A 20,965-nucleotide genomic window follows, 5' to 3' on the forward strand; every position below is an offset into this window, starting at 1 on the left:
TGGGACGGAGCAGGTCACTGGTGACCAGATGGTTGTAGCTGGTTCAAGGTAGCTCCTACCGCTGTAGTGCCCTTGAGAAAGGCACTTAAGCCAAATTGCTCTGGTAATTGTCCACCTCGTAAACGGACTAAATTGTATGCCTTGCACAACGAGTTACCCTGAGGGAAAGAGGGTCTATAATGCCTATATGACAGTGTTAGGATCGACAGCTACTGTTTAACTTGAGTTATGACTACAAGGAGCTACTAGCTAGGAAAGAATTAAGTGATCATGGATGGTATATGGTAGGTGTGTTGTAGATCTCATACTAAATAATGCACAGGTGTGTGTTGAGGTACTTACGTGTGATGATGTAGTCTTGCGTCAGTGTCTCCGCTTGCCTCTCTTTCCTCTTGCTCTTCACCACACACAGCTTAGCTCCCCTACACACAGAGAGATAGAGGAGACACCATAGTTCATATTTCATGATGTGGGAGACACCGTTCTCAAACGTGGGTGACTGTAGGTTAGATACAGTACAGAGCAGTCTCTTCTGATCGGCTCCTAACAGGATGGAGTCTAGACAACCCACTTCTGACTAGTGTTGTCGCGATACCACAATATTGACTTCCATACTGATACCAGGTTTAATATCATGATACTCGATACCAAAACGATACTCGATACCGAAACAATACCACAGCAAAAAAAGAAAGTGTATTAGCTTAAGTCACTGAATAACCACTGGGCTTTAGTTTTTAAACATTGAACATTATGTTGATAAATGGTAGAACAACAAAATTAACAAATAGAATCTCCTCCGTTCTATATTAAATTGCTTGAAAAAATAAAACATCTTATTAAATAACAATAATAATTAAATCATTATGCAAAACCATACCAGACAACAAAATCATTTAAAAAGTACATCTAAACGGTTTTAAAATATAATTTGATACACGTTAAGCTGAAGTTGCTCATCTATGGCCTTAATATTGGGTCAAATGACATTCATTATACCCAAATCATTTAATGTATTATATGAATAGTTTGAGCCAAAACGACATAAAACACACACTTTGAAGCTTCTATTTGTTTTTGTTTTTTGTCACTTTTATTTAACCAGGTAGGCCAGTTGAGAACAAGTTCTCATTTACAACTGCGACCTGGCCAAGATAAAGCAAAGCAGTGCAACAAAAACAACACAGAGTTACACATAAACAAACGTACAGTAGAAACAAATATATGTACAGTGTGTGCAAATGTAGAAGAGTAGGGAGGTAGGCAACAAATAGGCCATAGAGGCGAAATAATTAAAATGTATCATTAACACTGGAGTGATAGATGTGCAGATGATGATGATGTTCAAGTAGAGATACTGGGGTGCAAAAGAGCAAGAGGTTAATTAACAATATGGGGATGAGGTAGTTGGGTGTACTATTTACAGATTGGCTGTGTACAGGTACAGTGATCGGTAAGCTGCTCTGACAGCTGATGCTTAAAGTTAGAGAGGGAGATATAAGATAAGCTTCAGTGATTTTTGCAAATCGTTCCAGTCACTGGCAGCAGAGAACTGGAAGGAAAGGTGGCCAAAGGAAGTGTTGGCTTTGGGGATGACCAGTGAAATATACCTGCTGGAGCGTGTGCTACGGGTGGGTGTTGCTATGGTGACCAGTGAGCTGAGATAAGGCGGAGCTTTACCTAGCAAAGACTTATAGATGACCTGGAGCCAGTGGGTTTGGCGACGAATATGTAGTGAGGGCCAGCCAACGAGAGCATACAGGTTGCAGTGGTGGGTAGTATATGGGGCTTTGGTGACAAAACGGATGGCACTGTGATAGACTACATCCAGTTTGCTGAGGGTGTTACGAGGGTATGTTTTGCATCATGAGTGAAGGAGGCTTTTTTGTGAAATAGGAAGGCGATTCTAGATTTAATTTTGGATTGGAGATGCTTAATGTGAGTCTGGAAGGAGAGTTTACAGTCTAACCAGACACCTAGGTATTTGTAGTTGTCCACATATTCTAAGTCAGAACCGTCCAGTGATGCTAGTCGGGCGGGAGGGTGTGGGCAGCAATCGGTTGAAGAGCATGCACTTAGTTTTACTAGCATTTTAAAGCAGTTGAAGACTACGGAAGGCGTATTGTATGGCATTGAAGCTCGTTTGGAGGTTTGTTAGCACAGTGTCCAAAGAAGGGCCAGATTTATAGAGAATGGTGTCGTCTGCATAGAGGTGGATCAGAGAATCACCAGCAGCAAGAGCGATGTCATACAGAGAAAAGAGTCAGCCCAAGAATTGAACCCTGTGGCACCCCTATAGAGACTGCCGATTTGACACACTGAACTCTATCTGAGAAGTAGTTGGTGAACCAGGTGAGGCAGTCATTTGAGAAGCCAAAGCGATTGAGTCTGTTTGTTAACTTGGCTTTCAAAGATTTTCGAAAGGCAGGGCAGGATGGATATAGGTCTATAACAGTTTGGGTCTAGAGTGTCTCCTCTTTTGAAGAAGGGGATGACCACGGCAGCTTTCCAATCTTTGGGGATCTCAGACGATACGAAAGAGAGGTTGAATAGGCTAGTAATAGGGGTTGCAACAATTATTATTTTTATTTTTTTTTAGAAAGAGAGAGTCCAGATTGTCTAGCCCAGCTGATTTGTAGGGATCCAGATTTTGCAGCTCTTTCAGAACATCAGCTGTCTGGATTTGGGTAAAGGAGAGGGGGCTTTGGCAAGTTGCTGCAGGGGGTGCTGAGGTGTTGGCCGGGATAGGGGTATCCAGGCCTCTACGGGCCTTTTGCAATAAAAACTACCATAGAAATACAATGAATTTTGCACAGCATACGATTCCCAGAGTACATTTTAACTCCCAGGATGCAATGCTCCACCCAGGGCTGCTGTTGGGCTAGTGGCTACTGCTAGCAAGCCCACAAGCCCAGACAAACAAAGTACTCTAAATATACTGCTGTCATAAGTTGAGTGCATTTCACATTACCTTTGGGTTGTCATATTATAATGCTCACATGAATGTCATGCTGAATATATGTACATGTCATTGTCACTCAAAAATAATTTTAATTTACAGTGCCTTTAGAAGGTATTCATACCTCTTGATTTATTCCACATTTTGTTGTGTTACAGCCTGAATTCAAAACATATTAAATATACACTACCGTTCAAAAGTTTGGGGTCACTTAGTAATGTCCTTGTTTTCCATGAAAACATACATGAAATGCGTTGCAAAATGAATAAGAAATATAGTCAAGACGTTGACAAGGTTATAAATAAGGATTTTTAATTGAAATAATAATTGTGTCCTTCAAACTTTGCCTTCGTCAAAGAATCCTCCATTTGCAGCAATCACAGCCTTGCAGACCTTTGGCATTCTAGTTGTCAATTTGTTGAGGTAATCTGAAGAGATGTCACCCCATGCTTCCTGAAGCACCTCCCACAAGTTGGATTGGCTTGATGGGCACTTCTTATGTACCATACGGTCAAGCTGCTCCCACAACAGCTCAATAGGGTTGAGATCTGGTGACTGTGCTGGCCACTCCATTATAGACAGAATACCAGCTGACTGCTTCTTCCCTAAATAGTTACCGGTAATGCATAGTTTGGAGCTGTGCTTTGGGTCATTGTCCTGCTGTAGGAGGAAATTGGCTCCAACCGTCCACAGGGTATGGCATGGCGTTGCAAAATGGAGTGATAGCCTTCCTTCTTCAAGATCCCTTTTACCCTGTACAAATCTCCCACTTTACCCCCACCAAAGCACCCCCAGACCATCACAGATGGCGTCAAGAACTCCCCCAGCATCTTTTCTGCGTCTCACGAAAGTTCTTCTTTGTGATCCCAACACCTCAAACTTAGATTTGTCTGTCCATAACACTTTTTTCCAATCTTCCTCTGTCCAGTGTCTGTGTTCTTTTCCCCATCTTAATCTTTAATTGTTATTGTCCAGTCTGAGATATGGGTTTTTCTTTGCAACTCTGCCTTGATGGCCAGCATGTTTCAGTTTTCAGCTGAGCTAACATAATTGCAAAAAGGATTTCTAATGATCAATTAGCCTTTTAAGATGATAAACTTGGATTAGCTAACACAACGTGCCATTGGAACACAGGAGTGATGGTTGCTGATAATGGGCCTCTTTACGCCTATGTAGATATTCCATTAAAAATCTGCCGTTTCCAGCTACAATAGTCATTTACAACATTAACAACGTCTACACGGTATTTCTGATCAATTTGATGTTATTTTAATGGACATTTCTAAGTGACCCCAAACTTTTGAATGGTAGTGTATGTTTTTTCTCACCCATCTACACACAATATCCCATCATTTTTTTGAAATGTTTGCAAATGTATTGAAAATGAAATACAGAAATAACTAATTTGTATAAGTATTCACACTCTTGAGTCAATATGTTGTAGAAGCACCTTTGGCAGGGATTACAGCTGTGACTATTTCTGGGTAAGTCTCTAAGAGCTTGGATTGTGCAACATTCGCCCATTATTCTTTTCAAAATTCTTCAAGCTCTGTAAAATTGGTTGTTGATCATTGTTAGACAACCATTTTCAGGTCTTGCCATAGATTTTCAAGTAGATTTAAGTCAAAAATGTAACTCGGCCACACAGGAACATTCACTGTCTTCTTGGTATGCAACTCCAGTGTAGATTGGGCCTTTTAGGTTACTGTCCTGCTGAAAGGTGAATTAATCACCCAGTGTCTGGTGGAAGGCAGACAACCAGATTTTCCTATAGGATTTTACCTGTGCTTAGCTCCATTCCATTTCTTTTTTATCCTGAAAAACTCCCAATTCGTTAACGATTACAAGCATACCCATAACATGATGCAGCCACCACTATGTTTGAAATATGGAGAATGGTACTCAGTAATGTGTTGTATTGGATTTACCCCAAACATAACACTTTGTATTCAGGACCAAAAGTTAATTGCTTTTCCAAATTTCTTGCAGTATTACGTTAGTGCCTTGGTGCAAACAGGATGCATGTTTTTGAATATATTTATTCTGTACAGGCTTCTTTCTTGTGACTGTCAATTAGGTTAGTATTGTGGAGTAACTACAATGTTGTTGATCCATCCTCAGTTTTCTCCTATCACAGCCATTAAGCAAACTATTTTAAAGTCACCATTGGCCTCAGGGTGAAATCAAAGGGATATACAATGTCTGCCTTTTTTTTACCCATCTACCAATAGGTGCTCTTCTTTGCGAGGCATTGGAAAACCTCCCTGGTCTTTGTGGTTGAATCTGTGTTTGAAATTCACTGCTCGACTAAGGGACCTTAAAGATAATTGTATGTGTGGGGTACAGAGATGAGGTAAAAATCATGTTAAACACTATTATTTCACGCAACTTATTATTTGACTTGTTAAGCATATTTTCACTCCTGAACTTATTTAGGCTTGCTATAAGAAAGGGATTGAATACTTATTTACTCAAAACATTTTTATTTTTTATATTTTTTTTTACATTATGGGGTATTGTGTGTAGGCCAGTGGAAAATAAACTATTCATCCATTTTAAATTCAGGCTGTAAAACAACACAATGTGGAAAAAGTCAAGGGGTTTGAAAACATTCTGATGGCCCTGTAGATACTAGTAGAATAACGTTACAATGCAAATGTCATGTGTGAATATATATTTTTTTTAAAGTAGTTTTGGAACTAAAACTCCCTTGCACTGCACGGGCTTGTAACACTTTTTGCATAGTTGTTTGGGTGGGCTGGCCCTCATCTGCTCTGCAAGGAAAGTATTCCCATATTTCGCTTCAGGAGCCATTTTTGTCAACAAGCTGTGGAGGTATGTTTTCGTTCGAAGAAGCCATGCTGTCGGCATTTTCTCTCCCCTCGCTTGCTTCCCAAAAGTGGCTCTCGCTGTGTCAGCTGCATGCACAAGCGCAAGTAGCCTGGCTAGCTTACTACTGCCCCCTTGAGAAGACTCAGACAAATTACTAGACCGACTCAATCCTTTCAATCTGTACATGACGTGAGACTTCACATATGACAGAACTACCGAAAGTAACAAAAATTCTAGCGCCGACCCGTTTGTCATGTTCTAGTATCAAAAAAGTACCGACGTTTCAGTATACCGTGCAACACTACTTCAGACCTATTATCAAATATACACACTATCATTTCTCAATGGGAGTTTGTACAGTGAAGTCAGAAAAAGACTGATGATGTACAGGACAGCTAAAAACTCGTCATGAAAAACACAACTTCCGTCCACAGCTACCATAAAGGTAAGCATTCTCAGCGCAGCGTACCTGTGACTCTTGACAGGGTCGTAGTAGACCTTAGCCAGTCCGTTTCCAGTCCCCACCATAATCTGATTCAGCTTGGGATGCCAGAGACACCGCACCACACCCTGAAAACGACACAAAGAGAAACAGAGACAGGGGATGAGCTTTTCAGAAACATGGTGAACATTCGATTGTAACATGAGATTAAAATGATTCTTAGTGATAACTGCTGGAGCGGACACAGGCAGGTTTTTAACTGTCGGAGTGGTCTCTGCATTAGCTGACTATATTTGGTCGTCAGGACGCGGCCTGGATCCTTCAGTCTGTGTATGACAGATGGCTCGCTGCCAAGGGCAAATGTGACCACGCTCATCCAGAGTGTGTGTGTGTGTGGTGTTTGTGTGTACGCAAAAGTGTTTAGCAGTGATGAAGCACCTACGAGTGCATGTGTGTAGAGACTTCCAGTCGATAGGTTGAAATTCTGAGAGTTGCAAAGCAGATGTGTGGCAGCTAACACAGTAGCGGCTGGACAGTAGTAGCTGGACGTCGGGATGTTTCTGAATGTAGAGCAGAATCCGCAGGCTTTTTGAGCTCTCTTCGTCCCTCTCTCGAAGACCCTCTTTGTAACAAAGGGGCCAAAACAGAGGGCTGGAAGAGGATGCATTGCTCTCACGCATAGGGATGGCACAATTAGCGTACAACCGTGTAACCGACGGTTGTGGACGAAAACTGAAAATAAAATATCCTTCATAACAGTAAAATGTCAAGTGTTTCATGAGCTGAAATAAAAAGATCCCAGAAATGTTTCATACGCACAAAAAGCTGATTTCTCTCAAACTTTCTGCACAAATGTGTTTACATCCCTGTTAGTGAGCATTTCTCCTTTGCCAAGATAATCCTTCCACTTGCATATCATTATACAGGTGCACCTTGTGCTGGGGGACAATAAAAGGCCACTTTAAAATGTGCAGTTTTGTCACACAACACAATGCCACAGATGTCTCAGGTTTTGAGGGCGTGTGCAATTGGCATGCTGACTGCAGTAATGTCCACCAGTGCTTTTGCAAGATAACTGAATGTTAATTTCTCTGCCATAAGCCGCCTCCAAAGTTGTTTTAGAGAATTTGGCAGTACATTCAACCGGCCTCACAATCGCAGACCACATGTAACCACGCCAGCCCAGGACCACCACATCCAGCTTCTTCACCTGCGGGAAACTGTGTGTTTGCACATCAACCAAAGAATTTCTGCACAAACAGAAACCGTCTCAGGGAAGCTCATCTGTATGTTCGTTGTCCTCCCCAGGGTCTTAACCTGACTGCAGTTCGGCGTCGTAACCGACTTTAGTGGGAAAATGCTCACCTTCGATGACCACTGGCATGCTAGAGAAGTGTGCTCTCCACGGATGAATGTATGGCGTCGTGTAGGCGAGCGGTTTACTGATTCCAACGCTGTGAACAGAGCGCCCCATGGTGGCGGTGGGGTTATGGTATGTAGCAGACATAAGCTACGTACAACGAACACAACCGCATTTTATCGATGGCAATTTGAATGCACAGAGATACCGTTGACATCCTGAGGCCCATTGTCGTGCCATTCATCCGCCGCCATCACCTCATGTTTCAGCATGATAAAGGTTCTGTACACAATTCCTGGAAAATGGCCCAGTTCTTCCATGGCCTGCATACTCACCAGACATGTCACCCATTGAGCATGTTTGGGATGCTCTGGATCGACGTGTACGACAGAGTGTTCCAGTTCCCGCCAACATCCAGCAACTTCGCACAGCCACTGAAGAGGAGTGGGACAACATTCCACAGGCAACAATCAACAGCCTGATCAACTCTATGCGAAGGAGAGGTCGCGCTGCATGAGGCAAATGGTCACACAAGATACTGACTGGTTTTCTGATCCAAGCCCCTACCTTTTTTTTAAGGTATCTGTGACCAACAGATGCATATCTGTATCCCCAGTCGTGAAATCAATAGATTAGGGCCTAATGAATATATTTCAATTGACTGATTTCCTTATATGAACTGCAACTCAGTAAAATCTTTGAAATTGTTGCATGTTGCGTTTATATTTGTGTTCAATGTACATAGACCGTGGTCATTTGTCTGGCCAATTACCGTCATCCAAAATCCCATGACCGTCAGAGCCCTACTCACTCACACTGAGGTGCAATTTCCTCTATGCATGACTGTGTGTGTGACAAAGAGGGGGGAATAATGATGATTTCTTAGTTCACAAAGGATAGCGTTTTGTATTAAAATAAATAATGAAAAGGGTTTATGAATGATGCTGGGCAGTGGGCAGTATTACAAGCAGAGACCATGGCTGGAGTATTAGTGTGGATGTGGAAATCAGTGGCCCAGTGGGGGATGGGACAGGATGGGGACGGTTAGGACTAGGGGTGGTGCTGTGGGGAGGGTCTGTGACAGGTTGAAAGCTGCTTAACGCCCAGCTGTTCAGCTTCCCACCGGGCTCCAGTTGGTAAGGGGACCAACACACAGCAACCAAAACACACACATACTATTAGGAACTCACATATTCCCACAATACCTAGGCATTACACATCATGCACTTACATAAACACAGTCAGCCAAACAGCTCATCACCACAACATCCCAGATCCTCAAAGACTTGCCTAGCAGACCCATGAGGCACCTCCAGCAGCTCTGTGGTGACGGGTGAGTGAGTGTAGTGGACATGTCAGGGTTAATCTGCCCCACTGACCATGTGGTGAAGTAATTGATGATTTAGAAGATCTAGAAAATGCTCCCAATCAGAACTTTAAAGAAATGTGAAATGTGTAAACATGCTGCACAAACGTATCTGGACAGAACTGTGTCAGTGTCAGTGTGTGTGTGTGTGTGTGTGTGTGTATAGTGTGTATAGTGTAATGAACCAAAGCGCCCTTTGTAGAGATGCTTCAATGACAATCAATGGGCAGTGTGTAAAACAGCCTATCACGGTCGCTATGGTACCGGAGCACATCAATCACATCACATGCATAGCATTGAGGAATTCCGTTCCACTCCAGTGGAGCTCAATCACAGCTCAAAGACTTGACCCAGCAGAATCCCAACACAGGCAAGAACCAAGTAGAACCGAGCCTAGCAGAGCTCAGCCCAACACAGGCAAGATCAGCAGAACCAAGACCAGCAGAACAAGTCCGATCCAACCCAACTGACTCAGCCCAGCCAGGTATGGCCCAGCCCAAGTCAGCAGAGCTATGCAGTAGCCTCGCTGAGCAGTAGAGGGTTCCAATGTGGATATTCAGAGCCGTGTGTTTACAGTGTGGGGAATACAGTTTACACTCCTACTCCACACAAGGTTGTAAGGACACATTCATACAAAGCCTAACTATCACCCCCCCTTTTTCCCATGCCACAGCTGACTATTTACCCACAGCAGACAGAAAACTAGCGTTGGTGCCATCAAATGGGAAAATCTCAATGAAAGTGTCCGAGTTTGCCTCAGCACCCCATAACTGAAATCAGAATGACCACCAGATATGCCCTTGTGGAGGAGCAACGTACTGAGCCACAAAGAGGAGAACCACCATGGCCCTTGTTCCACCTTCCACCCTCCTAACACTAAAGATGAAAGCCTCTGTGTCAAAGAGCAGGAGAGGGAGAGGCAGGCTACTGTTCGAGAGCCATCAAGCGTGAGAAGTGAAGTGTAGCGAGTGCAGACATCAACGCACAGATGTGACACACTATGAGAATGTGAGGCTGGGACAACGCCTCACCGACACACAACACCCAGCCACCAGAAATAAATACCCATTACACCCACTGGGTCTTTGCCATTTCTCCCCAGAGGAATCTACCGTAGGGTTCCCGGGACTGCTACATCCACCAGTACTCTCACTGATAGGCATTTCTCAGAGGTATTTCCCACTGTACCTCAGCTGGAGTGAGTCTGAGTCCTCACCTGCTTCATGCCCGTTGTGATCGACAGAGATAAGCTTAGAGTGGCTGGAGTATTTACCTAACCCAGGCTAAAAACTCCTCCACGCCATAGCACAGCTTATGCCCCGGGTCCAGGGGTTATGTAGACTGTTTAGTCGGAGATGATTGGTAGCCCTGCCTTTCACTCGACCGCCTGGTACACCGCTTCATAAAGACAGCACTTAAATTCTTAACCCATCTCAGAGCGGGGACGGCTGGTGTAAACACAGTAAACAGCTCATTGGTCAGGTCACCCGAGTGCACGTCGCCCCAGAAATAACTACATCTGCTGCAAAGACAAACGTTTAACACCTCAGAGCTCTGCTTATCTGATTTGGAATGGGGAAGGTACTAAATATACATGGGTACATGCACTTAAGAGTTGTCTCTCGCTCTCTCTCTCAGTAGGCTGTGCCAGGCCGGCTGTCAAACATACATGGAGAAGAGACGGCAGCCGGCTGGCAGGTAGGACGCGGCCGCTGTAAACCCCCAGAGGATAGGAGAACCTGGCTGTCAAGCCTGGACCAGAGGCATACTGAGTTAGTCTCTGTCAGACCTCACTGTTTTGACTACACATACACTCTGATAAATCCACTGGAGAGGGCCGGGGTGAGGGGGGAGAGAGAGAGCAAGGAGAGATGGAAAGGGATTGGTAGAAAAGGGGAGAATGGAAAAAGAGCTGCGCTGCGCTGCGCATACTGTACCACATGACACAGAGAGAACATTCTTTCAACCTGGGGCTGGCGGTGTGGTTTCAATTCTCCACAGACAGATCTCTCTCTCTCACAGCAGCCTTCTGATCTGAATCCCCATCTACCCTGGTGAAGGGAGCTATTCTGATCAGCTAATGCTAGACAGACGCTGCAGCGGAGTGTCGGTGAGAAGAGCGTCTGGAGCGGCTGTATCTCCAGAAGATCATTTTTACACCTACGTGCCCTTTGCCTTGGCAACAAGTAGCATGTACAGTAGGTTCCCTACATGCTAGATTGTAGAGTACATTACTTCACATGTACATTAATATGTGTATGTGAATGGACTATACAATGTTTTGCTAGTTAGACCAGTTACTTCTCTACTGAATCAATTGGAAAAGCATCTTCTGCCAACACTTGACGGGGATGATTGGCAGAGAGTAGGGTTACATTACGCCTCTCTTTCCTGGCTTGGCTAGGCCCCAAACCGTGTTCCTGACTCTTTTCTCCTGGCTTGGATGGGTTGAGCTGGGTTTTCCAGTTGTCCCTGCACTGAAAGATGATCGTGCTACTGGCAAACCACAGAGTTGGGGGAAACATCAGTATTCTGTTCTCATTCAGAGATAGCACAGGTGGCCATGTTTAGACCCACAGCCATAACTCAAGTCAGATGCTTGAAGAGAAAAGGCTAACACTATTGAAATGTAGCAAGGATACATGTAGGCTAATTCTGATGTTCAGACACACACGCATGGCTTGAATTAAATGACGTGATACAAAGGTGATACAAAGCTTAAGGTCACTTGTTCCATGAATTGTTCATAATGAAATCTACATCTCATATCAACAGGAACACATATTGGAGGGGCTGTGTGGGCCTCTATAATAACACACATTTTCAACCCGCAGGACTGTTAAAACAGAACTTGGCCATCAAAAAACACTCACTGCTACTGACACAAGGCAACAGAACCAGTAGACACCAGGCCTAAGTGATTAAGTTTGGCGTTCAGCAGTATCTACAGTATCAGAACTTACTAATAGAGTTCAGCAGTATCTACAGTATCAGAACTTACTAATAGAGTTCAGCAGTGTGCAGTATTCCCCAGGATAACCCTCCTATCCTGCCTGTACAGTCACAGTAGTGGTTGTAAAGTAGCTCTAATCCCTGCTGGGGATAATTAATCTTGGGTTTAATGGGAAATTATCTTAAACCCCTTAATCTGAACAGACAAGATTTATTTCCTGCCCAAATGAGAGCTTAGACTGATGTAGGAGAGTTTTAATATGGAACACAAGGACAAACCCCAAATCCTGAGAGGAAATTACATTTTAGGGACTTTCTAGGGAAGTCTGCAATACTGCCTCTGTTGCAATGTACATAAATGAATGTTGCCCCTTCAACCAATTATTACTGTTTGATTATCAATGTACATGTTTTTATTATAATGTCTGTGAACCAACACAATTAAATGAAACGTGAGAATACGATGTAGTCATTCTGGTCAGGTATTATTAGTGTTGAAGTCAGAGTTAAAGAATGTTTCTCACCGCGTTGGTGACATCTATCTCATAAACCTTCTGGAAGGAGGCTCTGTCAAAGAACACCAGCTTCCCGTTGCCCTCGTCCTTCTTCACCGACGTCCCCGTCACCAGCAGCTTGTCATCAGGGCTGAAACAGCAGTCTGTCCTGTTCGGGACACAGCCACACATCACACTTCAGCCAGCTGATACTAGACAAGCACGTTTAAAAAAAAAAAATGTCCTTCATTTGTTCTCAGGAACTGTACCCTGCACATGTAGGTAGTACCAACCAGTTATATTAAAGTCATCACAGGAAATCCCATAAAGACTGTTCAAATCACCAATGATTAATCAAGGGAATAATGACAGGAGTACTCACATGGAGAAGAAGGCGGAAAGCCCTGTAGCCACATTCAGAGGCTTCTTGAAGTTACGGATGTCCCAGGTCTTTAGAGTGTCATCACCTGGCAGAGAAAATGGAAGTTATTCAAGAGGTATTGTAATTATCTCACGGTGCCCTGATGTACAACTCTCTCCTGTGTTACGTACCATAGGCCACAGCCTGGTCAGTCATGTACAGTAAAAGACAGTTTGTTCTTAACTCAACAGTGACCTTCTGGGAAACTATAATGGTTAAGGAACACTGGCACCCTGATGAGAGAGTCAACACAGGCATGATCTAAGGCTGAGGCATCGCGGGCCAAGCATACAGCCCACTCAGAGGGACGTATGGCTAGAACAGAACACACGCTAAGACGGAGGAAACCCCTCTGCTTCTGTGTATGGAAGATCTGCATGTGTGCTGCACAGCTTCGCTGATGGTGACAGACTGGCTGTCTTTATTTGCACTTTGGTGAAGAGATGAGCTCTTTCCCCGCTGAAGCAACAGACTTGTGGATGCGTGTTCAGACATTACATCTCCCCTGAAAGCACGGGGTCAGGGCTGGGGCAGAGGGACTCGCTCCAATGTATACACACACAGGTACAGAGCTACAGTACAGTGTTGTTGAACGCACAGTCAGGCAACGCTGACGTTCATGTTATACTGGTGATGTACTGTAGTAAGGAGGAATCAGGTAAGTAGTGAGGCAGGCTGATAGATCCCACCTCCTCGAGAGGCCAGTGTTGTCCCGTCGTAGGAGAAGGTGAGACAGGAGGTGTCTGTTCCTGGGGCGTGGGCCTGGCGACAGTGGAACTTGGTGTGGACCTGAGGGTGAAGAGGATAGAGGTCAAAAGGTATGACAAGTAAAGGTGACCCAACATTCACATAGACATCGTCTCAGATTGAACATCCCAGGACATCGTCTCAGTGACGGAAGTGCTGTAGCAAATGCATGTTCCCTAGACTGTCAATCACCTTTGGTGAACTTCTAAACGTTCTTCTAGAAGTTTTCTGTCACCAGCGGATGTTGAACTCTTACCACTCCAGTAACATAAAGACTTATTCATGCTCCATCTCTTCAAGACAACATACGTTTTCAATTTGCTCCTAAAACACCATACCCTCAAAACCACCATGTTGTACGATACGCTCAGACCTTTGCAGACGGTACAGACACGGTATGTGATTTTAGACTCTGGGGGTTTACCTTGGCAAGCTGAGCTGCCTGACTACTAGTCTTTTATTTTTCTCGATTTAAATCCGAAACACATAATCATAACTCAAGCCGTATGTCCCACACCACAATACATAGCAGATAAACCACTTTGTCCTAACCCTTTTAAGGCATTTAGGTTGAAAAGCTTACAAGACTTTACATGTGACTGGGGTCAGTCATAGTGACGTCAATAACACTGTAAACATCATGTGTCAGGGGCGTCATAAATTTGCACAGACATATCAATACGAAAACGAAAACATGGTTGACATTGCAGCATGTGACGTGATCAACACGTGCCACTCGCACCATGGAAGCCACATGAGCCCAGAGTCAAATCTATTGAGGGCTCTCAAACGGCCTGCCAGTGCTAATGCTGGCTAAAACGCCCTCACAGGTTAAAAACGCCAATACAACAGAATTTCACTTTAAAGAGTAGTGCTTTTATAGATCATCTATTGAAAAGCTGTCTATGAGTCTCGGGGGGGCTATGGGGGGGGGGGGGGGGGGGGCTATGGTAAAGTGGTGTTGACATGTAGTACATTAAAGATACAGATTATTTAGATAAAAGCCAATCAGACTGACAAGTGGCCATGTGAAGTCAAGTTCATCCACCAACATTCATCTCAGCTCCCTAACCATGTCCACGCTGGAGCAGACAGCAGCAATCCAAAATAGCCTCCCATCCAACGTGGTTCCTGTGTGCTCCACTGCATCAGCTCCTGTTGCGGCAGAGGCGCTGTGTGTCAAAGTCCACAGGTCTACACTATTGGCATTGCCCCAATGTGCCTTCAGCATGGAATGGCAAGGAGAGTTATAGCTTTTTCTCCACAGCACTAAACCAAAGCCACTCAGACCGATGAGAAACAACACAGAGGAGGAACACATTTGCACAACCCAGCACACACAGAGTTGAAAAAAAACCTGTAGATTACCAGAATAGAATGATATATTATAAACTGGGTGGTTGGAGCCCTGAATGTTGGTTTATCAGATCGTGTAACATGGGTATGACAAAATAGTACTTTGTACTGTTCTAATAACGTTGGTAACCAGTTTATAATAGCATTAAGGCACCTCGGGGGTTTGTGGTATATGGTCAATATACCATGGCTAAGGGCTGTATCCAGGCACTCCTTAGTTGTGGTATATTGGCCATATACCACACCTCCTCGAGCCTTATTGCTTAATTAATGTATATCATAGCGAATCTCGGCTTTACCTGTGCTGAGTACAACCAGATAACCCACATAAATCACAACCAGACAGCTTTCAGCACTGACGTAAAGGACTTCCCAGCACTCAAACATACACAACCTGGATTTATGTACGTAAACCTTCAACTCTAAACGATAACCAAATACATCAAATGGTAAATTAAATATAGCAACAAAGGAATTTCAGTCAGAGAGCGAGAGAAGGAATTTGAAATGGAGGGATGGTGGGATAAAGTAGAGGGGAAAGATAAGAGAGCGAGAGAAGGAAAGAGCAATATTGCCAGAAAAGGAGACAGAGGAATGAAACAGGTGGTGCTGTATTGACGAGAGAGGGAACAGGGTCATAAGCACCATAGTAAGTGGAGGGAAGTTATTAAGCTGGGAAAGAAATATAACGCTGCTGTATACATTTACTTCAGATAACACACACATCATCCACTCACTGCGTTTTATCACTCAACGTCTCTCTCCGTCTATTCCAGTGCCTCTCTACCATTTGGCCTCAACTACTTATTTTCTTTTATCTCTCAATTATCTCATATTCTCTGGGGCAAATGGTTTTTGAAGAGTGATTGCTAAAAGCTTCACTTGCATATGTTTGTTTTTTCATGTTCAAAAGTTTAGAATGTTAAATGAACAACAGGGGACAAATCTCAACACAGAGAGAGGACTGACCAGGACAACATCTGGAAGCCCAGCACTCTTTTTAAACTACAAATAATTCATTTTGCATACCACAAAAAGTACATTCGCTTTTCAAGCTGTAATGAATGTGAAAACCAAGCACTAAGTTCATATTTTGGGTCAAATGATCTCATTTACGAGATCCTAAATATTCTTGCAAATTAAGAAGTCCCTACTTTCGCTAAACAGAGCAATGTGACCCCTGGTTGAGCTTTGGGAACTGGGGTCGTTATTCTCCCCAGCCCAAAACACAGACATGAGGTAAGCCTTGTTACAGGGAGATTTGATTACTGTTGACATGACATATTCATCCCTTTTCCTGCACCGCTCTCCTCAGTAGAGGAATGGGAAAGGTGAGGGGAGAGACAGAGAGAGGGGGGTAGCGACATAGTTACAGCTTCAACCAGGAAAGGGTCTTCTGAGAACTGGGAACCCTGCTGAGATACAGCAGAGCACCAAATTCTTCTCATTTCACTCCCCAGGCTGGAGAAAGAACCTTCCTAATAGTGATCTAGAATTATTATTATTTTACCTTTATTTAACTCGGCGAGTCAGTTAAGAACAAATTCTTATTTTCAATGACGGCCTAGGAACAGAATCACACTGACTTATAGGTATCCCACCTAAGGCATGGGAAGTATCAACCGTCATTGTACCAATCAATCACACAATGCATTTGTGTTATTACAATCCAATGCTATACTGTGTATTTGCCGACTACATTCTTACAGGTTTTAATATGTGTTCATTTCCTGATGTTGGTTTGCTTCCCGTGTTAAGCCTAGCTTCCTGTTCTGCACCAGGTTGTGAAACTCGACTCTACGTTTGAAGCCTGTCTCAGACGTCTCGCTCCCCTTCCTCAGTATGGAGCAATAGGTGGCCCCTCTCTATGAATCCCTGTCCCCCACACACACACACACACACACACACACACACACACACACACACACACACACACACACACACACACACACACACACACACACACACACACACACACACACACACACACACACACGGATGAAAACAGATTGGGCTCAGAGCCTACAACTAGAGGTCGACCGATTAATCGGCATGGCTGATTAATTAGGGCCGATTTCAAGTTTTCATAACAATCGGTACTCGGCATTTTTTGACGCCGATTACATTGCACTCCACGAGAAGACTGCGTGGCAGGTTCACCACCTGTTACGCGAGTGCAGCAATGAGCCAAGGTAAGTTGCTAGCTAGCATTAAACTTATCTTATAAAAAAACAATCAATCTTCACAAAATCACTAGTTAACTAGACATAGTTGATGATAATACTAATTTAACTAGTTTGTCCTGCGTTGCAAATAATCAATGCGGTGCCTGTTAATTTATCATCGAATCACAGCCTACTCGCCAAATGGGTGATGATTTAACAAGCGCATTCGCGAAAAAAGCACCGTCGTTACACCAATGTACCTAACCATAAACATCAATGCCTTTCTTAAAATCAATACAAGTATATATATTTTTTTAAACCTGCATATTTAGTTAAAAGAAATTCATGTTAGCAGGTAATATTAACTAATTGTGTCACTTCTCTTGCGTTCAGTGCAAGCAGAGTCAGGGTATATGCAGCAGTTTGAGCTGCCTGGCTCGTTGCGAACTGTGTGAAGACCATTTCTTCCTAACAAAGACCGTAATTAATTTGCCAGAATTTACATTATTATGACATAACATTGAAGGTTGTGCAATGTAACAGCAATATTTAGACTTAGGGATGCCACCCGTTAGATAAAATACGGAACGGTTCCGTATTTCACTGAAAGAATAAACGTTTTGTTTTCGAAATTAGTTTCTGGATTTGACCATATTAATGACCTAAGGCATCCCATAAACACACAGTATTTCCGTGTGTTTATTATATTATAATTAAGTCTATGATTTGATATTTGATAGAGCAGTCTGACTGAGCGGTGGTAGGCAGCAGCAGGCTCGTAAGCATTCATTCAAACAGCACTTTCCTGCGTTTGCCAGCTACTCTTCGCAATGCTTGAAGCACAGGGCTGTTTATGACTTCAAGCCTATCAACTCCCGAGATTAGGCTGGCAATACTATAGTGCCTATAAGAACATCCAATAGTCAAAGGTATATGTAATACAAATGGTACAGAGAGAAATAGTCCTATAATTCCTCTAATAACTACAACCTAAAACGTCTTACCTGGAAATATTGAAGACTCATGTTAAAAGGAACCACCAGCTTTCATATGTTCTCATGTTCTGAGCAAGGAACTTAAACGTTAGCTTTCTTACATGGCATATATTGCACCTTTACTTTCTTGTCCAAAACTGTGTTTTTGCATTATTTAAACCAAATTGAACATGTTTCCTAAATTGATTTTATTTATGTACTATATTAAGTTAAAATAAAAGTGTTCATTCAGTATTGTTGTAAATGTCATTATTACAAATATATATATTAAAAATCGACCGATTAATCGGTATCAGCTTTTTTTGGTCCTCCAATAATCGGTATCGGCGTTGAAAAATCATAAATCGGTCGACCTCTACCTACAACGCTGATCCCTGGGACATCACCAGAGATTTCACACATTTTCATCAAGGGTTGGGGGTGTTGTGGTGTATAACCAGGCTCAGAGTCAGGCCACAGGAGATGGGCTAGGTTTCATCCTTGGAAGGGACTGATAAAGATCTACCACAAGCACAACTGTTCCTGACCATGTTATCCGAGTAGCGTTATATCAATATTACAACCGCCACACCCAACACACACAATCACACACTAATACACACACCAGAGCCACCTTGTGAGCACCTCTGTCTAGTCAGCCTTACGATCAGGCTCTGAACTCTTGCTGGTTGTGAGGTTCAAGCTGCCCAACTCCACCCCTGAACAGCTGCTTTGATCCTTCATGGAAATCAACAAGTGCTACTCTCTCTCTGTGTGTGTGTGTGTGTGTTTTAGAGAAAGATGTCAGTGTGTTTTCTGAGCCAATCTCCTCTACCTTATCTCTCCATCTCCCCACAAAACATTTCTCTAAGTCATAAAGCCTTAGCCAAAATGCAGGGAATAAAATCTCTTCACTTTAGGATGTAGAAACAGGTTAAGATCCATATTGGAGGCTGTCAGTGGCATGTCTTTGCCACAAGGCAAATCTCCCAGTTCCCTGATTGGCTGGCTGCTGGTCTACCAGTCCCAGCTGTGATGGATGCTGTGGTATTGTGGTATTGTGTCTGTAGGAGGCAGGATGCATTCAGCCAGCCAGACAGGCCCAGCTGTGATGGATGCTGTGGTATTGTGGTATTGTGTCTGTAGGAGGCAGGATGCATTCAGCCAGCCAGACAGGCCCAGCTGTGATGGATGCTGTGGTATTGTGGTAGTGTGTCTGTAGGAGGCAGGATGCATTCAGCCAGCCAGACAGGCCCAGCTGTGATGGATGCTGTGGTATTGTGGTATTGTGTCTGTAGGAGGCAGGATGCATTCAGCCAGCCAGACAGGCCCAGCTGTGATGGATGCTGTGGTATTGTGGTATTGTGTCTGTAGGAGGCAGGATGCATTCAGCCAGCCAGACAGGCCCAGCTGTGATGGATGCTGTGGTATTGTGTCTGTAGGAGGCAGGATGCATTCAGCCAGACAGGCCCAGCTGTGGCAGTTTGTTCACACTCCAAAGGGTTCCCTGAAGACAGGCTCGTAAAGCACGCTGAGTAGCTGCTCCAGCTTTCTGTCACGGCCTGGGCTTCTCCTTGAAACATTTTCATTGGGCCTGTGTTTTTAGACCTCTGCAGGCAGTTCCTAGCCAATGTCCCTGGCCCTATCTTTTATAGCCCCGGGATTTACTGGTTTACAGTGACACTGTGCAGAGTCACATTGCTGCTGCGTTGAGGTCCCCATTAGACCGGTGACTGCAAATGATGTGTTGGCCAGCTCTGGTCCATTTACCCAGGCAGGTATACAGTGTGTGATTAGAATAAAAACAAGACGGAGGTTTATCACCTAATGTGACTTCATGCCGTCACAATGCATATGAACAGTATGGATTGAACACATTAATATCACAAAGGACTGTATGTTCCTCCTCATTATGGTGTGCAGAACTTCGCACAGACGTTTCGTAACGGCTCTGTACTACACTAACACTGACCACTGCTTGATTGAAACCACCCCTCGAGTGGACGCACTTTGTCCTCTGGAGGGCTTGGAGGAGAACACTGACGACATAACATTCCGTACGTCTCTGTGGGAATGTTCTGGAACCGAGGCCAGCGTCTCCGCGCACCGCTTTCACCCGTACGTCATCCATTCTTAGTGTGAAAGGCTTCCCAGCAGCACCCTAAAGTACCACTGCACATTACCTGGCAACCCTGGACATGAAACTGGGTGATTCTGGCACAAATGCAGTAATAACAGCAAGCCACGCAATCACTGCCTACCCTACAGCAGCAAGGCTGAGACCTTCTTGACTCCCATCACAGGATCAATCAATCCCACGTCAGGGTTCAGGAGCCTGATCTGTCATCCTCAATAATCGTTCTTCGGTCCGAGCACTAGATCAAGGTCGGCTGGATAATTGATATTGTCTGTCGACATTTTCTGCCCATGAGTAATAGAAGTGATACGGCAAGAGATGGACTTGATCCTAACCTCTTCAGAGTGAAGAGGAGTAGCAGTGGAAGGGCATCAGCAGTGAGTTGCTAGGAAGTGGGTCTAAATCTATGAGAGTGATAAGAGTCAAATTGATTACATTTTGTCATAATGTTTTCTGGGGTCCTCTATTTAAATCACAAACATGTCCTGTCCTAGCGGTAAAGGGCATTCAGTGAAAACTTGCCCCTCCAGCCCAGGTAACACACAGTATTATTGTAAGCTGCTATGGGATGCTGGGTAAATATTTAGTCTGGGAGAAGAACCAGTAATAAATTAGAGAGCTTTTACTCAATCTCTCTGAGCCTGCTGTTATAGCCATGGGGGGGGGGGGGGCAAGTCTCTGGGCTCTGTTAGGGCTGGCAGGACAGGAATCTAGCAACAGAAAACTCACTAGCATCACTCAACTCACAGACTCTCTGGCA

The 20,965-nt window shown here is 43.9% G+C and overlaps 1 protein-coding gene across 1 annotated transcript in view; it reads right to left on the bottom strand.

Annotated features, from left to right (window-relative positions):
- LOC139543848 (WD repeat-containing protein 70-like) overlaps window positions 1-20,965 on the bottom strand; it is an 82,794-nt gene that overhangs the window by 11,149 nt on the left and 50,680 nt on the right. Inside the window, exons 11-15 of the mRNA XM_071350330.1 lie at window positions 13,516-13,615; window positions 12,788-12,872; window positions 12,436-12,574; window positions 6,261-6,361; window positions 343-422 (exon numbers count right to left, since the gene is read on the bottom strand). Coding sequence (XP_071206431.1) covers window positions 343-422; window positions 6,261-6,361; window positions 12,436-12,574; window positions 12,788-12,872; window positions 13,516-13,615 — 505 coding nt within the window. The remainder of the gene's footprint in view (window positions 1-342; window positions 423-6,260; window positions 6,362-12,435; window positions 12,575-12,787; window positions 12,873-13,515; window positions 13,616-20,965) is intronic.

Source organism: Salvelinus alpinus, chromosome 18 (genome assembly GCF_045679555.1).
Source record: "Salvelinus alpinus chromosome 18, SLU_Salpinus.1, whole genome shotgun sequence".
Taxonomy (NCBI): Eukaryota; Metazoa; Chordata; class Actinopteri; order Salmoniformes; family Salmonidae; genus Salvelinus; species Salvelinus alpinus.